General features: G+C 44.2%; 1 protein-coding gene across 6 annotated transcripts in view; it reads left to right on the forward strand.

Annotated features, from left to right (window-relative positions):
* LOC105901570 (activating transcription factor 7 interacting protein) overlaps window positions 1-20,043 on the forward strand; it is a 46,272-nt gene that overhangs the window by 20,658 nt on the left and 5,571 nt on the right. For 2 of the 6 annotated variants that reach the window (XM_012829052.3, XM_012829050.3), the window contains exons 2-7: window positions 13,287-13,347; window positions 14,544-15,162; window positions 16,291-16,819; window positions 17,244-17,434; window positions 17,916-18,053; window positions 18,318-18,392. In XM_012829052.3, the coding sequence (XP_012684506.2) occupies window positions 14,551-15,162; window positions 16,291-16,819; window positions 17,244-17,434; window positions 17,916-18,053; window positions 18,318-18,392 (1,545 nt within the window). In that variant the 5' untranslated portion in view covers window positions 13,287-13,347; window positions 14,544-14,550. Of the gene's footprint in view, window positions 1-31; window positions 218-13,286; window positions 13,348-13,390; window positions 13,942-14,543; window positions 15,163-16,290; window positions 16,820-17,241; window positions 17,435-17,915; window positions 18,054-18,317; window positions 18,393-20,043 lie in introns of those variants that run through there. The other 4 variants (XM_012829051.3, XM_031562593.2, XM_031562594.2 and 1 more) reach the window with 4 other exon arrangements.

Consider the following 20,043-nt stretch of genomic DNA (forward strand, 5'->3'; position numbering starts at 1 on the left):
CTCTCCTTTTCATCTGGTCTGTGTGCATGTAACACTCCCTTGGTAACACAACCAAATGGTTTCCCCCCCCTCAAATATTGGTATAGTCTGGTTACAGCTTGAGCCACCCTCCCCCACTCCTGCTGGTGCTCCTAGCAGCGGAGTGCCTCTCAGCTAACCACCACTCTTTCACATGCTTTCTCAGCACAAGGCCTACGTTCGAAGACTGCAGCCTCAGGTTAGGCTATATTTAGACAATTCACTTCTGTACTTGCTCTCGACATTGTACTTCAATAGGTGCATTCCATTCATTTTTAGTGTCCTGAAGCTTAAATATTCAAGCTAGCGTTCGTCAAACATTTTAACGATTTACTGTCAGGTTTTTCAGGGTTTTGGCCTCTAATTGTAATTTAAAGATTTAATGGTCATATTTATTATGTCTTATGAAATTGATACCTAGGACAAGGGAGTGAGTTTGATTTTTTTTTTACCGATGTTAAGCTAAGTGACAGGCGCATTAGCATGGCTAGGTACTGTGTTAGCTATGTGCTATGTGAGTTTATGTTATCTGCCTTTATCAAGCATGTGTGGTCACACCAGATACACCTTCTAGTTACTAGCTGCTGAATTCATGTCTGTCAGTTTATTCTAACTATTTATAACTAGAACTATGGTGTCTTTATTATAGTTCGTAAATATAAATGGGACAATACTGTGTATTTAAACACGTCGGTTATAAAATCCAGGTTCTAACGTCACACCTCTTACCTTTTCTGTAGTATTTTCTCTGCTCAGGAAGTTTAGGCTTCTCCTCTGCATGGAATGGTCAGGTGGTGTCAATTAGGGGTGCACAGATTAATTAGCGTCAATTAGCAGGTTTCTTTGGCAGCTGTAGCGTTGTATTCAATCTAGTTCAATAAATGCTTTTAAGCGATAGGTCTATGTTTTGATACGATAAGCAAGATTGAAGTTTTTTTTTTTAAATGCTGCATGTTTTCAGTATCTTTTGCAGTCACACATACATGCACGTGCACACTCTCACACACTCCAGTGGGACTAGTGCTTTGCAGACTATGAAGATGAATTCCTCCTGTTTTTAGGACTACACTGCACATCTTGTAAATGGCGCGTGATTCCACACCTTAAGGAAGCTAGCAATAGGCCTTCTGCTTCGAAAATGTCATTATCAACCAGGCAAATAAACAGGCCTCGCAATGCTACTTCTGATTCTGCGGTCGCGGTCGCACCTCTCTCCACCTGAGTTCAGCGTTGGCTCTAATGTGGCAGTGCACCATCCATATGTAATAGGCCTGTTTATGATGCAGGCAGTGAAAGGGAAGGGCATGGTGCAGCCACTGTATGTTCCAGAAGGAAGTATCGGGTCTGCACCATTAATCCTGTTTTGATGGTTATGTCACTGCTAGGCCTATACCCCGATATACCTTGCTAATATAGGGTCCCATGTAATGAGTTATGAGGAGTTTCACTACCGTGACCTTGCGTGACCTTGTCTGGGTCATTGTTTATTTATTTTTAATTCTATTGTTTATTTGTGCAGAGAATTTGAGAGGCGAGTGCTTCCTGTTGCGCCCCCTTGTCATGCTCTCCATGTCATACCCTGGGGGATATCTTACTCTTATGTATCAGATTTGTGTGATGGCTGTTTCCAGTTTCCCATCCCGGCGTGGAAGCCTTGCTTCCCTCTCTTATATTTCTGTGCTGATCTCCTCGCACGATCTCAAGAGAGGAGGGAACAGGAATTAGACTACAAGGGTTATCTACCTCAGGATATCTGCTTTGGGCCTAATCCAATCCATCTCTGTGTTTGGGGGTTAAATTCCCCCTCAAATTGAATTGATGCAATCCATCGACCCAATTCCCTACAAATGTCCCTTAACAAGGGATCACCGAGGCGACGCCTCTGAGGAGAAAAGCCACCTTGCAGGTGCCTGCGATGGCTGGCAGTCCAGCGCCTTTTTCATCAGAGGCTGTGAGCGAAAACGCTGGTAATTTTTTTTTTTATGAATTTGTCTCCGTTGGAAACTGTTGTTGAAAGCTTGGGAGGCAGGACCAGAGTGGTTTGGCTGGTCAGTCGATTGTAGGAAGTGACTGACACAAGGCTTTTAACAGCCTTTATGACGTGTGTGTGTGTGTGTGTGTGAGCCACCCACCTGCGGTGGTTCTGCTAGGCTGCACACCAGGTGAGAATTATTGTTCTGCTTGTGCCCACTGCAGAGACCCTGACAGAATCTCACTCTGGGAACAGATCGGGCCCAGTTTTGGCTCTGATCCGGCATGCGCATCAGCGCCAGTGCCGCCCGCAGCCAGTCCAAAGGCAGCGGAGCTCTGCTAGAGTTCTGGTGGGCCACATGCTGCCTGCTGCTGCTGCTGCTGCTACTGCTGCGCAGCTAGCATAGCAACGTAGCTGGTGGCCATTTTGAGTAACTGCACAACAGCACGGGAATCGGATGTGGCTCAGAAGTGAAGAGGGGGGGATGGGCAGTGTGTTTAAGTAAAACATGCTCCTGGAAGTCCTGTCCATACCACAAGCACGTGGGATTGCCTGGTGCAGTTATTTACAGTGCAGAGCCATGTGTAAATGTGTCTCTAACTGCCTGGCCGACTCCTAGTGGAAGTGCATTCCTTTGTTAAGCTGCAGGGGAATTAACATGCAAGATTGTTTTTATTATTATTTTTGTTCATGCCTGTTAGTTGGACATGTAAGGCGGGGATGCTTAGCGATTGGCACTCTATGTACTGCGTTAATGAATGAATCATCATCATGAAATGTAATGAATTGTTAACACAGTCTTGTAATATCTCTACTCTTGTGAAATGTGCAAAACCACATGCACACTAGTTGACATATCTACTGCATTTCACAGCGAAAGCACACAGAAACGGAAGCTAAACTGATCAAATCATTCTCACCAAGCAAATGACTAGCAGTTAACCACCGGAGATATGACTGCAGTGCTAGTGATGCATAGCCATTTACAAAGAAATGATAAATTCCAGTTACCATGCTGCCGGAGGGAGTAATTTAATATTTCACCAAGTTAATATTTAATGACATTAATTTATAACCTCTCCTGGGAGACTAGTGAATGTCACCAGAGGAATGCCTGCTACAGTTGGAGCTCGTATGGTACTGCAGTAAGCATATAGGTACCAGTTTCTTTAAAATAATAACAATAATAATTACAATAATAGTAATATTTTGAGTATTACTTAATTGGTTGTGATAACGAGCTTTACAGGCGGTGTTGGATATGAACAGAGATAAGCTTATATGTCGACATCCCTATAACATGTGTCATAGGAGGAACCTTTTGTAAATGCAAAACACAGAAAAACTGATGCAAAATGTCAGGATCAGTAATGTGAAAATGTGAACTGTACATTGAGTAGCAGCACAATAGAAGCACCGAGGGGGTGGGGGGGGGGGGGGGGGGAGCCTTTCTCTCCACTCCGTAGGATATCATTACCCAGGCAGGTTTCAACCGGTCTCAACCGGTTTGAGCTGTGCAGCCTCCTGATTGGCTGGCAGTGCAAATGAATGCACTGGAGACCTTTCTTGATTTCTTCTCTTGAAATGTAATCAGTATTAGGCTACAATATAAATATTTAAAGAATGTTTTTTTTTTTAATGGTCTAAGGGCACATATTTGTTTAAACTATTTGGTTTCACAGTACTGCAGTCATCTAAACGGCTTAGTAACTATCTGGTCATATAGAATACTAAGAGTAAACATAGCTAAATATTATTTCCCTGGGCAGGAAAGGACAGCGTTTTTTTCCATAGCCAAATGAAAGCTTCGTCGGTCACATTTCATCACAAATGAAATAGACAAAAAATGAAATGGTCAAATTGTAGTGGCACCTTTCAAATCCAGTAGACTCTAATAATCAACTCTGATTTCCTGGTGTGGAAACGGGTTTCTGGGAGTACCTGACCACTGACTGCTGCTCAGTATGGAGTGCAGCAGTTCCCCTTCCGGAACCAGTAGGCGCTTGGCAACCCCCCAGGCTTATCTGAGACACCTTAGTGCTTAGTGCCACGGTGAACATCGCCACTTCCTCGGCAGTTTCTTCTATTTTTAGTCTGCATTGCCACAGCGGTACCTTTTTTTTTTTTTTAGGTAGCTATGCGCAAGTTACACATCTGGAGCATCCTTCCTTGTGCGCACACACACACACACACACACATATGCACAGACACACACGCACACGCATACACACACATACACACACATACATATATGCACAGACACACACACACACACACATGCACACGCATACATACACACACACACACGCATACACACACACACGCACGCATACACACACACACAGTCACACATATGCACAGACACAAAGAGAAATTAGTCAAAGATATATCATCTGAGAGCCAGTTAAAGGCAGTTTTGGGTTAGCCAAACATCTGCCTGCTCCTCGATGGTTAGATCCATCATCCAGCATCGAGTGTGAACAGTCCAGTTATTCTTCCGCACAGCAGTGCATCGAAACCTGCTGGTGTATTGAGTGGAATGGAATTGCACTTGGCATTGCAACACCTATTTTTGATTAGTGTTTTTGCACTATCTGTTGTTTGCTTGCATTGTGCCTCATTGGTAAGTCGCTCTGAGTAGAAGCCTCCTCCAAACGGAACAAATATGAACGTAAACCTACAGCCCTGATAAACAACCATCAACCATTACACCACCAATCCTGGGCAAGAAAGGGAACACAACGATCCTCTCGGGCTTGACGGCGGTGATCAGAAAAATGGACTCCCAAGGAATCCATCATTTTTTAAACACTGATGAGACCGCGCAGTGTAGGCTTATGTGAGCCGCTATGGTGGTCCATACAGTGTTTGCTGTTCGGAGTCCGTTATGCATACAGTGTGAGTCCCAGTAAGCCTACAACTGCAAATTGATTACAGGTTTGAGGATTGAGAGACTGAGGTAGTTTGTTTCGAGTTCTCTCACTCAAAATAATCTCCCCCCCCCAGTTCATGGCTGTCTTGTTACATTGAAGAGGATTTAATTCTGTAAACGCCCTCTTAAAAAAAAAAAGAATGACTTCCAGAATAAAGTCCAGAAATGTACTGTACAAACTGTCAAAATCTGGAGGTAGTTTAATTTTCCACCCATGATTCACTCTTCAATGTTTGGCCCCTGATTCACTTTGAGTGTAAAGTTAGAACCCTGACTCCACCAGCCTGGCCTGAGCTGAACTACATCTAGTGTTTCAGCTGCGGAGTGGGCTTCTGTGATGACAGGAGGAACTGACCAAAAAAAAAAGAGTACATTTGAGAAGTTTCATCAATTATCTTCTCAGCCATCTGGATGGCATCAACTGTGGTATTTTATTTTAAGCCCCTTAAAAAAAAAAAAAAAAAGATGTAGTTTTTAGTTTTGAACCACAACCTAACATTATGCTAACTGCTGGAAGTGTTCAACTATCTCTGTGAGAGGTTAATGAACTGGAGCAAAAATCAAACATGCATAAAGGTAGGCACTGTAATGTGTCTTTTAAAGTTTTAACAAGGATCCTGCAGCCTGCAAACAATGTTAATAGGTTTGACAAAGTTCAGTATCATTATCAAGAAAAGAATAAACAAGTCTAAACCGATCTTTTCCACAGTGGATCTGGGGAATCTTTTCTCTTTGTAACTCCTCTTTGGGGACATTAGTAGTTTGCCAAGGACAGCTTTGCCCATTGCTCCTGGTTAGAAGTGTAGATACTAAATGGGTCTTCTGATATAGAGGGTAATCTGTGCATTTCTAATGTGTAGCATACCCAATGCAGGCTACTTGTTTTGGCCTTGCAACCATGCCTTAAGACCTTTCTAAGTTCTTCTTTTCTTTTCTTTTCTTTTCTTTTTTTTGGTAACACCCTAGTTGCCTGTTGTGATTACTGCGCTGCCTCATCGTATATTAACTGTGCATTGAATGTGTTGCTGTTGGGTCCTTGCTAGCCGCCACACACAAATACAGACATTGAGCCCAGTTATGCGGTCGAAACAGATAGCCCTTGGATAAATCTTTAAAAATGATTTGTGAAAAGATATGTTGCCACACCATGCAGTGTGCTTATATGACTTGGAAAAGACAGTATGCATAGCTGTTACTCTGCAGGAGCACAAAGAGAGCAGACTGACATTTACTTAAGATTGTTTTTAATATTGTACCTAGGCCAAGTTTTTCTCACATGGACATAACCCCTATCCTCCCCCTACTGGTTTGCCCTGGTATTGCATCTGCAGTTCTGTAATTTTCCACTCTGCACGTGGTGAGCCCAGTGAGAGCACACTGGAGTGGGGGAGGGGGAGGTTTTTTTCTTCTTTTTTTCTTTTTTTGCGCACGTGCTGCGCTGCCCAGTTTGTGCGGTCCGCACAGGTTTGGTAGGTCAAAGGTGACCTCACATGACATATTTTGGGACAATTTGTGAAAATTGTTTTAAACAATAGCACCACATGTCCTTGATCTCTTCTGATGAGGACAAATAAGCAAATTCCATCATTATTGAATGGAGGAGGAGACAGCTCTGTGCCTTGAACAGTACATTACATGGATGCAATTATTCATTCATTTTATTTTTAAGGGTTTAATAGTCTCACTTGAATTGCCTTCTTACATAGACTGAAGCACATGCTTCTCACCCCTCTCTGTAAGAAATGGTACAGTCCTGGCTTCCATTTCCCTTCCCCCACCCTGTTTGTGTCTCTCTGGACAACCTCTAAGTCCTTAGAGTCTAAGTGTTGTTGCTTGTGCAGTAACAGCAAAGCTAGCTATTTTTCGCCGGTGTTTTTACTGTTGTTTGTCTTTCTCAGCTCATGTCTGACTTTTAGATTAGTTTAGTTTAGTTCTGCTGATGCAGTTTCCTTTTATTGCGTTTTTAACGGCTTGAATGTAAAAAAAAATAGCAAAGATGTGGGACAGATATATAGTATATTTTTTATTAATCATTATTAACAGTAGCACTAATTCACTATTTCACCAATGTGCGCTGTGCCTAAATAGGTCCTAGCTGCTTGCTAAGGTTACAGCATTGCAGATGGCTAACTTCACCTTTTGTCTCTGTGTGCATGTTGGGATTTCAACTGCCACATTTAACTCATGAGCAAAACCCGCCAGGCATTGCGCAAAATAAGCAAATAAACAATGAACAGAAGGGGCCGGCAGCGTTGTGTCATTATCTATTTTTTTTTTTTACATTTTTTTCAAGGGCAAATGATTAAGGTGTGGCAACCCGAGAGGTTTGCATGCAGGCTTGTGTCCTAGCACATCATGATCAGCACAGGCAGGAAGCACAGCTTGTTGTTCATGTCTGCTTTTGGTGTTGTGAAAATCTGCCAGGGGGTTCCCCCTTCAGACAGCAGATCTGACTGCCTGTGTCTATCTGCCCCCTGTTTCCCAGGCGTCTGGTTATGACTATGGTTAAGGTATTATGACTATGGCTATGGTACTATGACTGGTTATGGCAGATATGGCTACGGTTATGGTGTTATGGCTACGGTTTTATGGCTATGGCTATTGTATTATGACTACGGTTATGTTGTTATGACTGGTTATGGTGATATGGTTATGGTATTATGGCAGATATGGCTACGGTTATGGCAGATATGGCTACGGTTATGGCAGATATGGTTATGGCAGATATGGCTATGGTTATGGTATTTTGTTATTTAGCAGACGCTGTTCTCCGACATGAATTACAAATCGTATCTTGAATAAATACAATATTAACAAGTGCCCCGAAATAAGGCATGATGCTCAAATACAGCAGATTGTGTGTAACGGTGTCATTAAGTATTCTTGTCCCCTGGTCTCTTCTCACTGCCTCTCCGCTCGTCCTCCATTCTGGATCCAGGATGTCCAGAGCGGAGGCTCCTCGGGGCCAACTGGCATCTCTCGCCTCTTTGTTTGTACCGCAAACCAACCCTCTGACAGAGTAATGAGAAAATGAATGTATGCGAGCGCTAAGATTTGCATAGAGAGAAATGGGTGAGAGGGAAAATTCTTCCAATTCAACCATTAGCCAAACTAATGGTTTGCATGATAGGCTATCTTTATGATTGCTTTATAATAGTATGTGACAATACACATCAGTAGGGATGATTTTAGAATTACAACACTACATGGAAATTGGGGACAAAAACAAATACAAAAAAAAGAATCTCAAAATGACATTCTGCATTGTGTTAGACTGTATGTAATATATAAGCTGTCATGAGCTATCCTGTTGTCATTGACTACCATATCCATTGTTTAGATCAGAAGTGACAGATCAGTGTTGCTTATTTGAATGGGGCTGCCTCAGCTGCAAAGTCGTTCTCTAATGGCTTTACTGTGAGTTTACAGCAGTTTGGGTTTCTGTGGTGACAGGCTTTAAGGTGGGAATAGTACAGTCAGCACAACACGGAGTCTGTACAACACTGGGGTCAGAGCACCCGTGGAACTACTCTAGTACTGTTGAGGACGGAAGTCCGTAAGTAATCATAAACAAGATGCAAAAAAAAAAGAGAAAAGAGGCCGAACTGAAAATGGGACAGGTCACACGGCCTATGCTGAAGGAACACGGTGTACTAGTTGGTGGTGTGGACGTGTTCTAAGGGGAAACACAGTGTACTAGTTGGTGGTGTGGACAGGAGGGAAGTGCGCAGGGCAGACAAAGGTCAGTGTTTGGAGTGGAGGATTGGACTCAAAATAGCCTTAGTAGACATAATAAGATAAGGAAAAGAACAAGATTTCATCTTAAAGACCTTAACTGGAGTTCTGATGGTTTGGTCAGGTGTTTATTCAACTGACATGGAAAAATGTAATAAAAAAAACTACCTTTGTCAAATTTTATCTGAAAAAAGAAGGTTTATCTTTGAAGTGTTTTTTTTTTTTGTATAGAGAGAGAGAGTAAGGTGGCCTTGCCTCATTTTAGCAACAAGCACAGTTGACATTGTACCTCCCAGGCTAGGTAGCCTTGGCCTGTTTGTACAGGCTCTCTAAGATGGCTGCCCTGGGAACTGAACAGTAGCCAACGCTGCAACCATGACAACAGAGGGGAAATGTGGGGGGGGGAGGAGAGAAGAAATCTTGCGCTAATGCAGCACGCGGGAAACAACTGGCCTGCTCAGTGGAAGGGTAGGAATGTGGTCAAGATGATCCACAGTGATCACTGCCAAACCTTTGGGACAGGCAGGCAGCGGAGAGTACAAACAGAGAACCCTAGAAGAGACTAATGCACTGCACAGGTTTTCAGTATGCTTATATACCCATTGGACCTCTCTGGGTACTCCTGGCATGTTTGCTCAGAAAATGAAATGGTGTCCCCTTATACTGTTAAAAATGCTGTAGAATGTTTCAGTGTGCTTATGCACAGGCTTATACTCTATTCCCTGTTGTAATCAGATTTCCTATTTAAAAGCAAGTGCAATTATTTGAATATTTTACCTCAGTGATGCAGATCATGCAGTCTGTGCCGCCCCAGTGGCTTCTCTGGGCATGACATAGTGCTTAAGCCTTTAAGTATGGTGTATGCGCGCGCGCGTGCTAGTAATCTGTTCAGTATTTCGATCAGATCGTCTTCCTCTGCGGCAGGACTCCCAGCCGTTGTGCTCTCGGCACGTACCCCTTCAGCTTTAGCTAGCAGCTGGGTACAGCTTTGAGAACCTGGTCTGCATTAGTCAACCGTCATGAGCAGCGATGCGGCCGATATGTAGCCCGTGCAGAATTGATGGCCGTGTGCCATTTATGCCAGTGGAATGCAATGAAATTTTGAATCTATTGCCAGGGAAAGAGAGGGAGTCTTCTGGGGGAGCTCCTTATTACTGTTTGTTGTTGTTGTTATTTTGTCTTATGTTTGTGGTGATTGTACCGCAGCGATATAAGAGAGGTTATTCCCCTTTAAGTTTACTGAGAGAGTGAAATGGTGGTCATGCTTTTCGAGTATGGTGAGGAGATTTTCAGTAATGTGCACTGCACTCTCTTCAGTGGTTTCCTCAAGACGTGCGCCGGTTACACGCAGTCACTGCCTTGAGTCTGCTTCTCCCTGATGGATGCTCTGATACTGTGGTCACACACACCAGACACAGACACACACACACCACACACCACCACCCCCCAGAGTCCTAGCTAGCAGGTGGAAACAGCTGGAACGTCTGAAGGACAACAGTCAACCATTGTGGGCAGAAATACAGCCTTGCCCAGACTTGCATTCATTGATTGTCTTGCCTGTGCAATGTAATGCCTGAGTCTACCAGTGAAATGAGGGAGTCTGTATAAAGAGGCTACACTGGGTAGAGTGTTTTTGATGATGGTTATTACCTGACTGACATCAGACCTGGCTTAGAGAATAAAGTAGTGGACTAGCGTGTGGTTAGGAGTCTTTCAGCATGCTTATATAAGCGCACTAGTATGTTAGAGAATAAAGTAGGGGACTAGCGTGTGGTTAGGAGTCTTTCAGCATGCTTATATAAGCGCACTAGTATGTTAGAGAATAAAGTAGGGGACTAGCGTGTGGTTAGGAGTCTTTCAGCATGCTTATATAAGCGCACTAGTATGTTAGAGAATAAAGTAGGGGACTAGCGTGTGGTTAGGAGTCTTTCAGCATGCTTATATAAGCGCACTAGTATGTTAGAGAATAAAGTAGGGGACTAGCGTGTGGTTAGGAGTCTTTCAGCATGCTTATATAAGCGCACTAGTATGTTAGAGAATAAAGTAGGGGACTAGCGTGTGGTTAGGAGTCTTTCAGCATGCTTATATAAGCGCACTATTATGTTAGAGAATAAAGTAGGGGACTAGCGTGTGGTTAGGAGTCTTTCAGCATGCTTATATAAGCGCACTAGTATGTTAGAGAATTAAGTAGTGCAGTAGTGTGTGGTTAGGAGTCTTTCAGCATGCTTATGTGATCTAGTATGTTAAGTATTTTGTCAAGATCAAGGGAGGCTCTGCCACGGTAGTCACACCACCCGAGGCCTAAGTAACAGGCGGAGACCGTGGGAAAGCCACAGACAAGAATTACCGTTAATGAGCTGCGATGTTGCGAGATGCAGCCTGTGCAGAATTGAAGTGTAGTGAGTGAAATGTGATGCTAATTCAAATTATATGTGCGTAATAGGATACAGATGCAAAATAATTATATTATATATGTAATAAATGTAGGTAATACAATGCAGTTGCAAAATAATGCCAATTCTTTGCCTGGGTATATATAGGCTATCATTTATGTTACGGTGGGGTGGGGTGGCGGGCTCTGTACCTTATACCCCAGCCTATGGTTATGTATTCTGTAGTCTATTCAGTATCCAGTATGGTTATGTGCTCTCTAGTCTATTCAGTATCTTCCATCAGATGATAACTGGTAACAGGCAGTGCAATGGCTGCTGAGATGGAGCTTCTCCCTGGAAGAGGCTCTGCCCCTGTAGTCACACACAGACCACACACTCCCTAAAGCACTAACCAGACACACACACACACACCACACACTCCCTAAAGCACTAACCAGTCACACACACACACACACACCACACACTCCCTAAAGCACTAGCCAGTCACACACACACACACACACACACACCACACACTACCTGAAGCGCTAGCCACTAGGTGGAACCTGAGGGGACGCCTGGTGGATAGCAGTCAGCCATCACGGGCAGCAGAGTAGGGAGATACAATTCAGCCTGAGAAGGAATTGACTGCAGTGTTAAATGTAGAGTGTTAAATGTACGTGTCCTGCCGATGCAGGCTGTGCCTGGGAGTACTGCGGAATGAGGACATTCTGTACATACAAAGCTTTACCGCCCAGATCTATGAGCAGCATCAGCCTAAATGTTGTCCTTTGTTTCATTGGTTATTATTTAATTACGGCTGTAACTCAACAGGCAGCAACGGCAGACATGTTAACACAATTTGTGCCGCCCTTTCTAGCACATATAGGCTAGCCAAATCAATTCTGCGTGCCCGGGCTTGTGGTGTGCTGAAGGTTAGCATATTGACGTAGCCTACCAGGAAGAAGGAGGATACTGATCTTTGCACACTGCGGCAGAGGCGGGGGACTTACATGTGTACGTACCCAGCAGTGCTGAGGCAGACCAGTCTAGCTAAGCGGCGATGTGACAGCGGCACTGCAGAGGCTGACCTTTGACCCCTGTCGCTAGTGCAGAAATGATCCTCTGTGGCACCTGCCAGTCAAAAAGATAAGGGAAGTGTTTGGTGGCTCATGGTGGCTGGAAGCCAAGCAAATCAGTCACACAGTTGCTGCGGTGCAGACTAGTAAGCATAGGACCAGGCGTCCATTCCAAGGAGTTTCTGGTACCTCCTGGGAGGAAGTGTGTGAGGGGGGCTAGTGGTACTTCCTGATGCTTTAGCCATAACTAACAGTCATATCTGTGGCAATGTTATTGCCGATTCTCTTATCTCAGTCAGCACATTAGTCATCCTTCATACTTGTGTTCCTTATCTTATGATTGAGCAATTGGGCCCCTTTGTTAGGGTACAATATTGTTTTATCGGTTTGATCTGTTTTGCTCATATCCTGCTGCTGACATGTTTTTTCCGGGCCTCAATCAGCTGTCAATGAAGGCTTTGCACTGTGGTGATTTAAAGGCCAACTGCCGCGGGGGTCTGCCATGTATTTTTACCGTCTTCAACTTTTATGGCACATGACTTTTCTTTCCTTGGCAACCATTACCACTAGTAAACATAACTAACAATACCCAGGTAGAGCAAGTAGTTAGCTAATAAAGGTGATGACTTCATGGAATAGTAATTTTATTTTATTTTTGTACATTGAAATTGCACTGAAACGCTGTGTTTCTGTCATTGTTAGGCTTTAAACTATCGCATAATAAAGTGTTGTTTTTACCGGATCACTGTTAATGGGTGTTTTAGAAGCATTAGGTGCACTTCATTGCACCACCGAACGTCCCAGTGAGCATTGGCCTTAACATCTGACCTGACTAGTATACTTTATATTGTCCATTACTTAGGTTAATTCCACATGGGTTAAATATACTGCAGACTTATGTGGAGTCTGATAGCCTTACTTAGGATTTTATGGTGACTTATCTCCCTTTGATTGCCCCCATTTTGTTATCAGTTTAATCTAGGGCTATATCTGTTTTTTTTCTTTCCTTTTTTTGTCTTTTTTTTGTCCATAGTATCCAACAGAGAAGCTAAACTGTAGAGTGACACTAAAAGGTTAGGTTATATGGGTTTCCATGGGAACAATGATTTGAATTGTTGTCTGAAGGCCCTTTACTTGAAGTTAAACTGCCATATCTCCTTCTGTCTTTTCACCTTTAGATTCCGGAATCTTGCTTGCATGATCCATGAACAGCACATCTGTAAGCATCCTAACACTCAGGTAAGACATTGAAATTTTCTGTAGTTAGCATATGCTTTAAAAAAAAACTAAAAAAAAAGAGAACAGCAGCTTTTTTTAGGCTGGTGTGCAATAGACTTTGTGCAATTTTCTATGTTCAGCCTTCATATAAGTAAAAACGCAAAACGGCACTGAAATGTTATGAATTCTTCATAAATCACTCGTTGTCTACGTAATTAATATTTTTTATCAACATTGTTGTTAACATTCTTCACCATGGTAGTGGTACCCTGCTCATAAAATAAAAGATTGCTTGGCCCTGGCCCTGCCTAGAGAAACCTTTCAGGCAGGTCTCCAGCTATGCACCGCAGATGGAATTTTATATTGCCATACCGACAGTGTTGCATAATCCCTGCCCTCTTTGTCGCAAAAAAAGCAGACAGCGTAGCCTGCCTCTCCAATTGGCTGTGGCGAGCAACCAATGAGTGATCAGGGGGGAGGAGACAAAGGCAAGGTCTCTGTGCTTCCTGCTGCCTTGGTGCGTCAGACCACAGAGCGCTGCTCTGCTTCTGCTTCCACAGGCAACCCCTTCTTAACGTGCGTCCAAGCTGCCTTGGAAGGAGGCCAAGAGCCAGGGTGGGTTAGGACAGGGCTGCTCTCTTTGATTGGGACTTTGTTATCTAGAAATCCTGGAAAGCCTGGTATTTCAGTGGACCTGTGTTTTTTTTTTATTTTTTTTTATTTTTATTTTTATTTTTTTTTTGGTTTGTGGGTTAGAAGCGTTTGTGATGCAGGGGTGCATTGGACACCTATCTTTTCCCTGCCTGCTGTGATTGGCAGGGATATCGCAGGTAGATTATTAGATTGAGCTGGTTTTAGGCCAAGAGAAGGTTCTGGAAGAAAAAAAAACCAGGGGGAAGTGACTGCAGAGGTTTTACAGTGCCCCCTAGTGAATGAGATTGGGTACTGCAGGCATGGAAGGGGGCAGTCACTGACCTTGTTAGTGATGCTAGACAGGAGCATTGATCCTCAGGTGTCCGCAGCTTGTCAAATCATTAGGCTGTTCAGGCTTGTAGAGCTGTGTCTATTGGGCTCACTTTGGCTAATGGAGGTTTGTCTCTCTCTCTCTCTCTCTCTCTCTCTCTCTCTCCCCCTCTCTCTCTCTCTCTCCCTCCCTCTCTCTCTCCCTCTCTCTCTCTCTCTCTCTCTCTCTCTCTCTCTCTCTCTCTCTCTCTCAGGTGAAAAATGGAAGTCGCCGTGCCAGAGGAGCCGCAAAAGAAGATCTTTCGCGCCCGAAAAACCATGAAGACGAGTGACCGGCAGCAGCTGGAGGTTCTGCACAACACCCTGTCGACCACGTTGGCAAACTCCTCGCCGAACACTGCCACCACGGCCGCCACCACCACCACCACCACATCTTCATCATCCTCTTCCTCTACCTCCACAACCTCGACCCCTATGGTGAACGGCACACACTCAGAAGACGGCGTGAAAGGCGCGGGGAAAGGCAAAGAACAAGGGAAAGAGAAGGCAAAGGAGAAGGAGAAGACGGCTCCACTCAAAGTGTTGCGCTCCGCCACAGCCGCCACCACCGCGTCCGGTTCCGCTTCAAGTTCCGCCTCTCCACGCCCGGGCCTGTCCCTGTCGCGGTCCTCCTCCCCGTCCACGTCCACGACCAGTACCCAGAGCCCCAAGACCTCGGATGTGACCAAGAACGGCCCCAAGGAGAGCGAGAAGGCAGAGAAGAGCGTGAAGGGAGAGAAGACCAAAGACGGCTCGAAGGAGGAGGCCTCGTCAGAACGCAAGGAAGAGGAGAAGAAGAAATCGGAAAAGGAGAAAGAGAAGGAGAAAGAGAAGGTGTGTAGCAGAGACGTATGCGCATGTCGAGGGAACCGAGTGAACCGTAGACCAAAGGATGCTACGTGGAATAGCAGTCTCATCTAATCTAGCAGTCTGCTCATAATCTAATCTAGCAGTCTCATCTAATCTAGCAGTCTGCTCATAATCTAATCTAGCAGTCTCATCTAATCTAGCAGTCTGCTCATAATCTAATATTAAGATGAGTTTAAATACAAAAAAAAGTGTATACATTTTCCAGTTCCTCATTCATGTGGATTTTGTTCTCTGGGGCCGAAAGGACACGGTTCTAGCTGGTCCCTGGTACTAGTCCTAGAGGCACAGAAAAGTTAAATTGTGGACCAGTTGAGGACCAGAGGCACACAAAAATTCTTGAGGCTGAAAATCGATCAAGTTAATGGATTTTGTGCCTGTGTGGCAGCGTGAGGGGCACATTATGGATTAAATCATCCTCTGCCTGCAGCTGTGCAGAGGTTTAACTAATAAATACATACTAATTACTAGCTATTGTTCACTAAAACTGTAAATCAAACCTTTCGCGAGATCAGGGGTGGACACTTCATACGCCTTGAGCTCCCCAAGACATGTGGATTTCATGTTGCCGTGTTGGGTAACCAATCATACCCAATTTCCCAATTAACTAATGACCCAGACATTTTAATAGCTCCAGAGACGCACATTAGAGCTCGTACTATCGCTGTGGTTAATGACTGTATGATTCATGCCCTGCTGTGAAAGAGGGCAGTTCATTCATAGATAAGGTTGGTGCTTAGTGGGCAGGAGCAGTAATAGTAATAACAGTAATGGCTGCATAGTGTCTTCCTCAGCCCATCAAAGGGGTTGTAACACTAAATCATAAGGTTGTCCTGGAGAAGACGGTGTTTTCAAGCGTATGTTCAGATTAGAGTGAGAGTCTTCAGATTATTTGTGTCAGTGGATGTATTTTTTGTGCTATTTTTGCTTTTTCTCAGATTATTTGTGTCAGTTGATGTAGTTTTTGTGCTATTTTTGCTTTTTCTCAGATTATTTGTGGATTATTTTGTCAGTGGATGTTGTTTTTGTATAGATTTATTTTTTCCTAATCATTTACATTTTTTTCTTAATTTTTCCTTTTTTTTTGTTTCACAGAAGGTCAGTCCATCACCCACCCCATCCGTCGCCTTGAACGAGAAGACCGCGGCCAGCAAAGAGTCCAAGGCCACAGACTCCAGCAAAACTACAGCGGTGGAAAAGGCCACGCCAAAGAGCCAAAGGTCGTCCCCGTCTCCGTCCTCGCCCCCTTCCCCTAAATCCACCACGCTGGAGTCCGACCCGGAAGTGAAGGAGGGCTTCCTCTTCCTCAGCGAGGAGGAAGAGTGTCCGCCGGAGAAAGAAGAGAAGAAAGAAGAGAAGAAAGCCGAGCGGGACGGAGGGTCGAAGGCGGAGGAAAAGATGGAGGTGGACACGGACGTAGTCAAAGAGAAAGAGAAGGAGGAGGAGGAGGAGAAGAAGGAGGAGAAGGAGAAAGTGGAAGACAAGACGAAGGTGGAAGAAAAGACGAAGGTGGAAGAAAAGACGAAGATGGAAGACAAGACGAAGGCAAAGAAGAAGGAGGGAAAGGCTTCTCGATCTTCCAGCCCCATGGCGGTGGTGTCTGCTGCTGCTGCTGCTGCTGCAGGTGGGTGAAGGGTTCTGGTAGGACTCCTCTGGCTAAAGAGTAAAAAAAAAAGAAAAAAAATAGAAGATATGGTGGAGTTACTGTCTGTGACTACTGCGTTCGCTTCAAAGACCTTTTCGCTTGGAGCTTTTATTGTGGTGCAGGTGTTGGATGAGACCCCTCAGTCCAGCCCCCGCCCCCCTTCCCCCACAAATAAACAGATAGATAAGCACCCTGAGACAATTTTATAAGCTCCCTGAGACAATTTTATTGTTTTGGCGCGATATAAATAAATGAATTGAATTGAATAGTCAAAAGACCACTCTAATCCACCAACTCATGTTATTATTATTATTATTATTATGATGATGATGATGGTGCAGGTTTTTTTTCCCCTTTTCTTCAGTGCCTAAAAAAATTATACTTTTTTCCCCCATGATCAAAGCAGCCACTGAGGGCACATCCTCGAGCAAGAAGCGCTGCCTGTCTGCAGATGGAGACAAGAAGGCAGAAGAGACGTCGTCGCCGGCGGAGGAGAGGGGAGGCAAGCGTCCCAGGGTTGAGGGCATTGAGCTGGAGGCCCAGCTGGAGCTCAAGATCACAGACGGTGCCGGCAGTCGCCTGAAACTCGAGAAGGTCAGTGGCACTAAACGTAACTTTGCACCAACACACCCTTTAGTGTCATAGGAGTCCTCATTTTTTGTATTTGTTCTAAAAAAAAAAAAAAAAACATGTTGTGTTGGTTCGACAGAAGGAATAGCTATGTACTAATGCATGCGATCATGTCATTCTTGTGTTTTGTGTTTGTATCTGTTTGCGTTGGTAGTGTGAATGCTAGAGAACAATAGATGCCACTTAGCACAACTCGCCTTCGTGGTGAAATGTTGAATTTTGATAAAAATGCGAATTGAAATTGTTGAATTATTGAAATCAGATTGATGTGCTGTATGTAGCCAAAGTCGAATGTGTTTATCACCGCCCTGTTTGTTTGTATGATGTCATGGAGTTTGGAACATATGTACAGATTGTTCACAAATTCACTGTTCACATACATTTTCTTGTCTTACAATCTCCCTCTTTTTATCTCTCCCTCCATCCATTCCTCGCGCCGTCTCAGATGGTGCAGAAGCTGGTGGAGGAGCGCCTGCGCGTGCTCGAGTTAACCGTGTTCGACCGTAGCCTCAAGGAGCTGAAGGAGCGCGTGGAGAAGATCGACTGTGCTACCAAACACCAGGGCACACTCAACACACTACAGGTGAGACACAGCAACATCTGACCCCAAAACTGGCACAGGCACAGGCACAGGCACGGCACGGAGTGCAGTGCAGTGCAGTGCAGTGGAGGTTCAACTAAAAAGAAAAACATTTAGCACAGAAAAGATACAAGTGAGGCTACAGTTACAAAGTGAGTTCATGGCTAGTTGTTGATTTTAACGAAGCTGTGACATAAATATTGACCAGATTTAGCCTGATTGTGCGCAACTCTGTAACCTCACTTTTGTCGGTTCCCGATTTTCTAGGCCAAGATCGCTCGACTAGCCAAGAAATTTGGAGCTGCTAACCAGTCATCGGAAAACAGCAGGATGGCCCAGGAGGTGAGTGACTTTGGAGATATTGGTACGGAACACAGGGTTGGATGTGGCTTAAAGTCTTGAATGCAACTCAACTATTGTAGGACAATATGTCAAACCTGGACCCAAACTATAGTACCTAAAGTCTGTTGCAAACCTGTCTTTAGCAGAAGAAAACAATGTCTTGAATGTCCTGGAAGACGAGGAAGTAAAACCCACCAATCATCAGAATCCCAGTAAACAAAATCAAGATAAAAGCCTGGTTATGTTTAAAAGTTCTCCACTTAGTTAAATATTAGTCACTTTCTTCAAACAACACAAAGGTTTTGCATCTTTAATAAACTCTATGTAGCCCACCACATGGTCTTCAATAGAAAAAAAATGACACTCAGTCAGATATAAAAAGTTATCTACAATTTAGTTTAAATTCCTCTTAAACGAAAGCATTCATCATCGACCTCACCTTAAAAAGGCCATTGGTCTTAATAAACTCTACATATCCCATTGCACAGTTCTCAGCGGTGCGTGCTAACCAGTGCTGTCATCAATTACAAATATATTAACTAATTAAACACACAAATCGCTGAAGGCTGAAGCTTGTTTTTAACATTATTAATATGAATGAACAAATATGAAATATTAGTTATTTTGACAGCACTAGTGCTAACACATAAACAGAAGATCAGGTTTAGTCTGATGCTGCATTGCAGAAAAGAAATCTAGGTGATGGAAGGAGAGCCAGATGGATTTCCTCTTAATGCTTAAACTAGAGAGTCGATGACTGGTCAAATGGTCAAACTTCTAGAGACTCGAAGTTGCGGTGATGTTGATCCCTCCACTCTCTTTTACTTTCGTCTGTGTCCTCCTTTCGTGGCCAGCTGCCAGTCCTCGCTTTTGCGGTCACACCTGTGCAAGCCAACCCCCATCCCTCTTTGGTCTCAACGCTCTTTGGTCTCAACGCTCTTTGGTCTCAACGCTCTTTGGTCTCATCGCTCTTTGGTCTCAACGATCTTTGGTCTCATCGCTCTTTGGTCTCATCTCTCTTTGGTCTCATCTCTCTTTGGTCTCATCGCTCTTTGGTCTCGTCTCTCTTTGGTCTCGTCTCTCTTTGGTCTCGTCTCTCTTTGGTCTCATCTCTCTTTGATCTCATCGCTCTTTGGTCTCATCCCTCTAACTGATCAGTGAGACCCAGACTTCGGACTTCACTGCTGGTTTCTCCAGTGCGTGTTTCTCCATCCTTGTGACCAGAAATTCCATCTTGTCCTCCTATTTACAGACATTCTGTCAGCGTGGTCCTCTCCGACTTCACCTGTTGTGCACAAGACGCAGCAAATTGGCTCACTTCAGGAAATAAAATCTTTATTCCAAATATTACAGAAAGATTCTGCGTTTGTGTTACAACGCAGCTCGTTCACGGGTTGTTCCTCGAGGGGAACGGATCTAGAAAGCAGAGGGCAGATCTCGCTCCGTAGGAGGACACGGAGAAAACATGTCAGAGGTCAGATCTCGCTCCGTAGGAGGACACGGAGAACACATGTCGCCAGCCAGTCCAAGCAGGAGGATCACAGAGAGCTTCAAAGAATTTCTTTTATCTCCCACTCTGGAGCCAGAAAAGAGATTAAAGGGTCGCTTTAACACAGTTCCCTCGTTCTTGTTGAAAAGAACTGGATAAGCC

The sequence above is a fragment of the Clupea harengus genome, chromosome 24 (assembly GCF_900700415.2).
Source record: "Clupea harengus chromosome 24, Ch_v2.0.2, whole genome shotgun sequence".
Classification (NCBI taxonomy): domain Eukaryota; kingdom Metazoa; phylum Chordata; class Actinopteri; order Clupeiformes; family Clupeidae; genus Clupea; species Clupea harengus.